This window comes from Anopheles cruzii, chromosome 2, assembly GCF_943734635.1.
Source record: "Anopheles cruzii chromosome 2, idAnoCruzAS_RS32_06, whole genome shotgun sequence".
Lineage (NCBI taxonomy): Eukaryota > Metazoa > Arthropoda > Insecta > Diptera > Culicidae > Anopheles > Anopheles cruzii.
Window position 1 is genome coordinate 55,967,614 of NC_069144.1, and position 10,364 is coordinate 55,977,977.

Here is a 10,364-nt window from a genome sequence, read left to right on the forward strand (position 1 = left end):
GAGAACGTTTTTGTTAGCTTTGTAATCTCCGAAATGGGCTCACGACCAGACTCTCGTCGGCGGAGTCTTCGGGTTCCATTTTCTTTTCCCGGTTCCGCAACCCAGCGACGATCACGTTCTCAGCGGCGGCGTCATGGCAACCGGAAGTGCGACCGCGACGAAAATGGTTCAACGTCTACTCCATGACGATGGCAAGATGATGTTGGATTGCATTCAGGCCATGGGCGAATCAAAGCTTTTGGAACGCGTACACTTTACGATGAGTCACACATGACCTCGCGGCATTTTTCTCGATCGATGTTGGACTACTAGATGCTGCTGCAAATATTTCTCTGCCAAAGCTCTGGAGCTTAGTTTATTGCTTCTCGTATTTCGCTTGTTTCAGGTTTTTTTTGAAGGACAGCCTAAATTCAATAATTGGTGGTTCTCTTTTTCCGCCGAAGAACTGAACGGCACGAGAAGATGGCTCCAGATTTGTTCCAATGTAAACAGTTTTACCCATTCCCCATGTTCACATCAAATCCATAAAACACAACCGCGAGTTCTCAAAGATCATCTTTCTTTTACGATCATCGCTCTCCCCGTTCGTGGTGCAGTCGAGTGTGTTGTTTTTGTTTATGGATTGTGAGTGAGATTGGGTTTTTTGAGGTTTTTATTATCTTACCGTAAATCATCGACTCGTCGGAGCATGTTGATGATGATGCAGCACGTTGCCTCGCCGATCGACATCAGAATTAATTGACTCATGCACGCTTCACAACGCTTCTTTGGAGATCTTGTTCCAGATGAGAATGTGTTTTTCGCTGCCTGGGCCGTTGGCTGTTCATAATGCCGGTCACTGTTTGGGGGCTGAAATTCAATCATGTGCATATGTGAACGATGCAAACCGCAGCTGCTGCAAATTGATGATCGTCCACTGCTGACGTACACGACGCGAAACGGCGGGCTTGTGTTTAAACAAGTGAAACAGTGAGCAATTGCGACAGTAGGCTAAAGAATAGATGATCATTCGATAATAACTGAACAATACTGCCGATCAACGATCAACGATCAACGTTCAACGTTTCAACGGTCGATTCGTTTTCTACGAAGTAGAGTGAATCTTACCGGGAATGTTTCAGCTTATTAATCAATAATGGAAGCCATCAATTGTTTTTGTTTGTAACAAAACGGACGAGCAATGCTGAGAGCAATATAATAGTCCATAGGCTATGGAAACACTGCGACACACTCAGCAGTTCTGATTGATTCTTATCGATCATTGATTTTTCCTGGAATGCGCTTCAGCACCAGGAACAGTGTAAATAGACCTTCTGTTGAAACGTCCATTATTATCACGCACCCTGCAGACCGATCATTGGTCATTAAACTATGCATCGTCGTCGTCGCTGGTTGTTCCTTTCGAAAGAAAATGAAGCGTGCTTATCGCCGGGTCGAATGGCATCAATACTGTACCGTAAAGAGCGTGTGGTGGCCACAAGCACAACACCCGTGCGTTTGCTGACACGCAGCAGCGAGCATTGCGTCCGTAACGCACCTTTCTTATCAGTGGAGCAAAAGAATGGGGAAATATATATTTACTCATCCCTGCCATGGACGCTTCCTAGGCGTTCAGCTCCGGTTGAAAATGGCACACACTCATGCCATGAGAATCTCCGGCGTGCGATCCATTTCCTGTGGCCGGTGTAATCGTAACATGTTTGCGGTTGTGTCTGCTTATCAACCCGCAAAGGGGTTGAATCGAAACTTTCTACCGTTGGCTCGGTTTGTGTATGGTTAGTCTTCTAACGCCTATTTTATCCTTTCCTTTTTCCTATTCCATTTCATAGATTGGTGTGCGTTTGGTTACCCAGAAGCCCGGTAATCGACCATTTTCTGCTGCTGCCATACTTCGGTGCTCCATCGGGGAAGGTACGAAATCGACAGCGTTATCGGCCCTCGGTGGCTTATCGTGACCAGCAAGCCTAGGGGAGAGAAAAAGAGAGAGAGATAGAGAGCGAACAGTACCGGTCGAAGTCTGCCGGTGGACAACACCTACTCAACTCTTCGATGCATCAGCAAGGGCGACCGATGCACCGGATCAGGATTCACGTAGCGAACCAAAGCGCCTATGGTGGTCACTAAGTAACCTTCGATCGACGAGCGTGTAAAGGAGATATAGGACATCCTTCGGTGCAATTGTGTGCCGATTGGGGGTAACGCATCCTCCCTCGAAGCCGGACGACGGCTAAAAACAAACATGACAATCAAACCCGCCTCTGGAATGGCTCGGCGGTGGACGAGAACCTCGAGGTCGGCCTTTCTGCTGCTGGTGGTCCTGTCCGTCTGGGGCCACGTTGTGCCAGCAGCGACCCGTGACAGCAGCAGCGTTAGTAGTGCCTACAATGAAGTCTCTTCTTCACGGCAGCATCTTGGTGACGAACGGACGAGGTTAGGTGCTTTTGCGGCCGTTAGCAGACTGGACCGTTATCAGCGCGAAGTGTTGGGCGCCCGCTCGAAGCGAAGCCCTTTCAGCACCCTGTACGAAGCGGACAACACACTGAACGGTGGTGCGGATGGATCGAACAGTGGGTCCGTATCGCGAGAATCGTCGTACAGCAGTAGCGCTGCCGGTGGGTTTTCATCGTCCCCGGTCGGGCCGGGCGGTATCGACTACCTGCGGGACAACCGTAAGCCAAGCTTCGTGGAGTGTGAAAACTACAAACCGATGCTGAAGGAAGAGCAACCGGTCGGTACGCCGGTGATCCGTGTGACGGCCACCGATCCGGATCGGCGCCAGTCGATCGAGTACAGCTTCGTGACGACCGTGGGCGAACGGGCCCGGTTCCGGATCGACAAGAGTACGGGCGAGATAACGACGGCCCACATCTTCGACCGTGACGAGCCGATCCGCGAGAAGGAAATCTACATCACGGTACGGGCGACGGACAATGGCCGTCCGCGGCTCGACGACGTGTGCACGTTGAAGGTGACGATTCTGGACATCAACGATAATCCGCCGGTGTTCGACAAGGTGCGCTACGAGGAATCGGTGACGAAGGACATGAAGGCGAACCTGCGGGTGGCCACCATCTCGGCGACGGATATGGACGATGGGGACAACAGTATCATCAAGTACGAAATTGTGCCCCAAAAGTCGGACAGCAGCTACTTCCGGATCAACGAAAATAATGGGTTGCTTACGCTGACGAAACCGGTCGATCGCAGCCCGGGACAGTACTACCTGATCTACGTGCGGGCATACAACGTTGATCAGCAGGAGGAAGCGGCCCAGGACGCGGAGGTCGAGGTGAAGGTGCGGGTCGTCGAGTCGAACAAGTTGCCACCGTACTTCACCAAGGTGCAGCTGACGCCGATCGTGCTGAACGAGACGTTCAAAAATTACACCGAGTCGCTGGCCGAGTTCGAGGCGGAATCCAACATCCCGGAGAAGCCGGAAGTGGTGTTCGAGCTGATACAGGGCCGCGCCGAGCAGACCAACTCGAAGAACACGTTCCTGCTGGAACAGAACGGCAACACGGCCACGATCAAGCTGGGCAAGACGCTCGACTACGAAACGGTCACGGAGTACACGCTGACGGTGAGCATGAAAAATTCGCACGATTTGGTCGCCGAAACGGTGCTGAAGATCAAGGTGCTGGACGAGAACGACATCATCCCGGTGTTCACGGAGGTCACGTCGGGCACGATACCGGAAGACGAGCCACCCGGTACGCCCGTGATGCAGGTGCGGGCTTACGATCTGGACGGGACGCCGGCGAACAACATCGTTTCGTACCGGTTCGACGACGAGCGGCAACACTTTTTCCACATCGACAGCCGGACCGGCAACATTACGTCGCTGGTGGAGTTCGATCGGGAGGCACAGGACACGTACCACCTGAAGGTGGTCGCGGAGGACAACTCACCGTCGGCGCTGTACCGGAACGGCAAACCGAACAGCATTTCGCAGCTGTTCATCATCAAGATTTCGGACAAAAACGATCACGAGCCCAAGTTCGTGAAGGAGCACTTTGTGGCGGAGAACGTGCCGGAGGACGCGAACATCAACACGGTGGTGATTGAGGTGCTGGCGCAGGATCAGGACACGGCGTCACTCATCACGTACAGCATCATCTCGGGCAACGTGGGCGACGCGTTCAAGATCGACGAAAACACGGGCCGCATCTCGGTGAACAGCCGGCTCGATTACGAAACGATCCGCGAGTACATGCTGATCGTGCAGGCGGACGACGGCATTTTCCAGGACAACGCGACCGTGTCGATCAAGATCGAAAACGTGAACGACAATCCGCCGCGCTTCATCGATCTGCGCAACGTGACGATCGAGGAGGAGTCGATCCCGGCCGGCTGTGTGATGATCCTGAAGGCGTACGATCCGGACATCGAGAACCGGGACGAGCCGCAACACATCAAGTACTCGTTCGTGAAAGAGCAAGAGGATCGTCTGGCGATCGACGATGCCGGGTGCCTGCGGTTACGCAAGGCTCTCGACCGTGACCCGCCGCACGGTTTCAAGAGCTGGCAGTTTATCATCACGGCCACGGACGAGGACGGGGCGGGCAAGAAGACACCGGCCACGGTCAACATCATCCTGGAGGACATCAACGATAATGCGCCGCGCCTCTCGAACGCGATGCCTGTGGTGTGGTACGAGAACCGCGAGCCGGGGATGATCGTGAAGCTGACGGCGGACGACGTGGACGAGGCTCAGAATGGGCCACCGTTTTTCTTCAGCATCGATCCGAACGCTCCGCAGGACATACGGGAGCGGTTCCGGGTGCAGGACGACGAGCTGTACGCGCTGGTGGAGTTTGATCGCGAGGAGCAGAAGGAGTACTTTGTGCCGATCCGGATCCGTGACTCGGGCGAGGAACCGATGAGCGACGTGAGCATCCTGCATCTGGTGGTGGGCGACGAGAACGACAATCCGATGCAGGCGGGCGAGAGCCGGATCTTTGTGTACAACTACAAGGGCGAGTCACCGAACACGGAGATTGGCCGGGTGTACGTGGACGATCCGGACGATTGGGATCTGCCGGATAAGACGTTCGAGTGGGGCGACCAGGATGGGGCTGGAGCGGTAAACTTTGACCTGAACCGGGGCACCGGTATGCTGACGATGCTGCAGGGGACGCGCGGTGGCGACTACGAGCTGCATTTTGTGGTGCACGAACAGTCGAATCACTTCCCGCGGCACAGCGTCACGTCGAAGGTGACCGTGACGGTGAAGGAGATCCCGGAGGAGGCTGTCGATCGGAGCGGCTCGATCCGGTTCCACAATGTGTCGGCCGAAGCGTTCGTGTCGCGGACGCCGGGTCACTCGACGACGCCGAAAGATCGGCTGCAGAATGCGATCGCCAGTGCGTTCAACGTGAGCCGCGACAATGTGGACGTGTTTACGGTGCTCAAGCGGGACGGTGCCAACGGGACGTTCCTGGACGTGCGCTTCTCGGCCCACGGCAGCCCGTACTATGCGCCGGAGCGCCTGAACGGCGAGCTGGGCTACAAGCTGGCGGATCTCGAGCAACAGGTGGGCTACCCGATCCTGCTCGTCGGCATCGACGAGTGCATCGAGGAGGGCCGCAACTGTGAGCTGTCGTGCAAGAACACGCTCTACAAATCGAACGTTCCGATCGCCGTCTACACCAACACGAGCTCGTTCGTCGGCGTGAATGCGTTCGTGCAGGCCGAGTGCGTTTGCGACGCGGCGGCCCCGGACAGCGGCTGCCTGAACGGGGGTTACCTGGTGAACGATCGGTGCTCCTGTCTGGATGGGTTCGAGGGGCCACGCTGCGAGATGCTGAGCATCGGGTTCTACGGCAGCGGGTACGCCCTGTATCCACCGATCAGTCCGTGTAACCATACGCGCATCTCGCTGGAGCTTTCGCCGCAGCAGGAGGACGGTCTGGTGCTTTATATCGGGCCACTCGGGTACAATCCGCGCCTCCCGGTGCAGGACTTCTTGGCACTCGAGCTCGTTAAGGGTCTTCCGGTGCTGCTGCTGGACTACGGTTCGGGTACGATCCGAATTGAGCACCGGCATCGCTTCCCCCAGGGCAAACCGTTCACCGTTGAGCTCGTGCTGCAGCCACAAACGGTCGAGATGATCGTCGACAACTGCAAGCTGTCGACGTGCATGAGCCTGGACGCACCCCGCGGTCCCAACCGGTTCCTGAACGTGAACGCGCCGCTCCAGCTGGGCGGAGCGCTCGTGAACCTCGAGTACCTGGGCGCACTGTACAACTGGACGTACGTCCCGCAGACGCAGGGCTTTAGCGGGTGCCTGCGCAATCTGACGATCAACGACCGGACGTACAACCTGGGCATGCCGAGCCTGTCGAAGAACGTCGATCCGGGCTGCCACCGGTCGGTGGCCGTCGCCGTTTCGTTCGGCATCGACTCGTACTTCCTGATCGCGATCATTGCCTGCATCGTGGTGCTGCTGGTGTTGCTGCTGGCGGTGGTGGTGCACAAGAAGCACCAGGACGGGTGGCACGAGAAGGACATGGACGATATCCGCGAGACGATTATCAACTACGAGGAGGAAGGTGGTGGTGAGCGGGATGCCGAGTACGACCTGACGGTGCTGCAGGCTCCGCCGATCTACGTGGACAAACCGTACGGCACGACGACGAACGATCGGCGCCAACAGGAGGTGTCGGCGGGTGAGATGCCCGACATTGGGGCGTTCCTGACCGACAAGAAGGATGCGTGCGACCGGGATGCGGACGCGTATCCGATCGATGACGTGCGGCACTACGCGTACGAGGGGGATGGCAACAGTACGGGATCGCTCTCGAGTTTGGCTTCCTGCACGGACGAGGGCGATCTGAAGTTTAATTATCTGTCCAACTTTGGTCCGCGGTTCCGCAAACTGGCCGACATGTACGGTGAGGAACCGTCCGACTCGGACTCGAACTCGAACGATGACGAGGGCTGGCGGATATGATGAGGTATCGCCGAGAGAGAGACAAGAGAGTGAGATAGACAGCGGACGCGAGCCGATTAGCAAGTAATGATTTGTGATCTTTAGAAAAGTGTAACACACAGTCACATTCACACACGCGCGCGCGCGCTCATACACATGTTATAAAGGGGGGTGCGACACAGAGGGAAGGTGGTTCTCCAGGACCATAAGAATCATGACCGGGAGAGGTAGGGCTTGTGGTGCACAAGAGAATTGAGAAGGTCCTTGCCGCTGGCGATAGCCAAAGACGCGCGAGCCACACAGCAGAACCCCGCCCGAAGTAGGTTGTAACTAACGGAGGGAACCCTTGCCCTTGAGAAAAGGCTTCGCAAAGCGTAGCGAAGTAGAGCGTTTTCCACGCGTCGGAACAATCGGAACATTCGGCGTAGCCTCCACATAGAGCAGCGCCCCCTAATCCTTGGACTGTAAACGGGGGAAGCATAACGGAACAACGGTCATGACTCAGATCGTGACGGGCTAACATATAGACGGACGACACCGAACTGGTGTGAGAGAGAAGGTATCTACGACGCGACACTGAGAAAAGCGCATCCGACGCCGCGCTTCTTCGCAGTTTTAAGCCTTTATCGTAATCCCTTAAGAAACCGACACTGACGCCGGATTACCGAGCCCCGTGGTCCGAGCGATGGGGAGGCTGCTCTGTGGGATACGCCGCGACCCCGATGGCGACGTCGCGGTGCAGAGGGGTACACTGTGCTCGAAAAGGGAGTTTGTTTACGACTCGAATGGGTTTTTTGCCCGCAACGACGGCTACGACGTGGCCAAAGCACGCGAGACCCGTCTGGCGCTAGATGGTGAAGTCTAACTCGCCATAGATACATTTTGTGTTTTTTTTTGTAGTTTCCTGCTGGACGATGATGTTGTAGGCGTCGTGTGGCGCCGCCGGGTGACTCATGCGTTCGTGGCACGCACGTCTGGAAGCGCGCCCCCTTGTCTAGTGGTCCTACATGTTGCTAGACGGAACACCCCGCCGGGATGTGTGTCAAAGGGGACGACCCAAAGGCGGACAGATGGGCAAGCGAACCGAATAACCGAACCCGTTACTGGGAGAAGCCGGACTAATTATGAAGTAGAATAGGGAAAAGGACTCCCGCTCCATGCGCGCGGGAGGGTGGTCAAATGTATTTAGTTTTTCCTTTCTTTTTATTAGTTGTAATATTAAGGCGATAATGAACGGGAGCAGTAGAATCGAGAACTATTCGCACCACGAAACTGGTGGAACTGAACTTATGCGAGGCAAAACACTGCCAACGACACGCCGTTGATATGTTGATTATCTTTGTTTTTTCTCTCCTTTTCCAAGCTTTGGTTTAAGATATTGCGATATTCCTTTTTTGCGAAGACCAACAGTGGTGGGTGTGTTTGTGAAAAGTAATAAAATAAATGTACAGACATTCGGTGGGACAAATTCGTAAGACTTCTTTCGGGAGAAAGACTATAAAATGCCCACCCCGGGTACTCCAGACAGAGACCACATTTTCCGCGAAAGCAAAGCATTTGAGACAGTCGATGGTGTGTTGGTCGAGAAACAGCATTTAGTGCGAGAGAAGCAAACAAAACAAACGGGAGAAGAAATAGATTTCTATTTCTTTTATATGTATTAGCGCGAAATAGGCGTACGAAAAGCTGAGTAAGGAGTTTAGGGGATAACGATAACGACGTGTGGTGTCACCTGGAGCAATGGCAATCCTTTTCTGGTTGCTATTTGTAATAAGGTGAATACAGTAAGGGATGGCATACAGCAAAACTCGGTCGCACCGTAAATTGATTCCAACTCCGATCCTCCTCGAAGAATTCCCTGATCGATAGACTGTTGATCGGTAGCTAGTATTCAAAGGTACGCTTCCGAGCGCCAAACTCGACCCGAGCCGAAATGATGGACCATTCCTGGTTAACAAATGCTTTGGTCGGTAAGCTTTGCTGTATCCATCCCTGAAATGGAGTATATTTTTAACAGCAGAAAGGACAGCGAAGAGAGAGAGAAAACTAAACTAACAATAGGTCATAGTCAAAAACCGCCTTACGATAAGTGAACAAAACCCGATGCCTTACACCTTACGCGTAGACATTTTATATTTTAATGTAAAACGCTAGACGCTGCTGGCGCGCGGCGGATAGCAGCGCGTGGTCACTACCACACTACCAGCACCGCCATCCGCGGAAAATGGCAGAAGCGAAAAGGAGAATATTTTTGTGTATTTATTAGATAGAATAAATCGTACAAGAGAAACGGGGCAGCTGCGCTTAACGACAGGGGGTGTGATACGAAAAGGATACGCCAAGCCGCAAAGGCCTAACAAGGGGCAACAAGCCGGCAGCTTTCGTGTTTTTCACGTGTACAGTAAAAGAATTTTAAATCGAGCGCGTTAGGGATGATCAAAAGGATAATAGAGAACCATACTAAACGAGGACAACAAAACAGTTGGCAAACCAGAGAACAAAGCAGTGTACAGCTGGGCGGAGTTAGGTTCGATCGGATCAGATTGTGGTGTCCGTATAGAGAAAGATATAGGTTATGTTTGCAGGGAAGCCATTGCTTCCACTCACATAACTGCCGCAGTGCAACCTCCTCAGCTACTCTCAAACGGGGGCGCGGTGTGAGAGATCGAGAGTGAAGAACATTCCTACTAGAAACCCCTTCTTCCAAACTTACACTTAATTTGCGATCGGTTTATTGAAACGCGCATAGTTTTCTTCCAACCGGGGCCGCCTCGGCCGTCCGTTATATTGCGCAAAGCAGTAGATCTCTCATTGTTTCGTAGCATAATTTTTCGGTTTCTCTATTTTATTTAAAACCGTGGGTCTCGGCGGTGGCCGCGTCTCCGCAGTTCCATTTCGCAGCAACGCATCAGAACTAGGCCCGCGCTCGGTGGGGCCCTTTCTTTTAAAACATTCGTCATAAAAACGTAAGCCTAGTTTTGTAGTGTTTTAAACAAATCTCAGCAAACGTCAAACAATCAGCGCCACCGGCGTTCGGTGGCTATAGAAGTATACACAAAAGTCACAACACAACGGTTCGGTGTGTAATGTACGGACACTCGTCGTCCGAGTTGTGTACATTTCCAATAAATCAAAACGACATAAAACTGTAATCCTTGGCGGGTGTGGAGTGGTCCATTTCATTCTTCGGAGGGAGCCGATTTAGGCGGAAAGCGATGACATGCCGGGTAGCCGCGTACCAGGGAGCGATGGGGACCTGTTGGGTTTCAGGTTCTCAACAGCGGACGTGATGAAATGTCTTTGTCGTTCAGGAGAAAAAAACAGCCATCACCATGAGAAACGACCCCTGCGGAGACCGTGGAAGTTCCAGTTCCCGACTCCAGAGAGCTCTTGATGGAACCGAAGGGCACAGAAAAGCAGCGGTCCCGTGTGG

General features: G+C 53.7%; 1 protein-coding gene across 1 annotated transcript; it reads left to right on the plus strand.

Moving 5' to 3' along the window:
* The first annotated feature begins 2,263 nt into the window (after window positions 1–2,263).
* LOC128267034 (DE-cadherin) lies at window positions 2,264–7,158 on the plus strand. Its single transcript, XM_053003825.1, has one exon. The coding sequence runs from the start codon at window positions 2,264–2,266 to the stop codon at window positions 6,950–6,952; it is 4,689 nt and encodes a 1,562-aa protein (XP_052859785.1). The 3' UTR covers window positions 6,953–7,158.
* The last annotated feature ends 3,206 nt before the right edge of the window (window positions 7,159–10,364 follow it).

Coding starts and splice junctions, on each gene's coding strand:
- LOC128267034 (XM_053003825.1), top strand. CDS start 2,264: ATGGCTCGGCGGTGGACGAGAACCTCGAGGTCGGCCTTTCTGCTGCTG.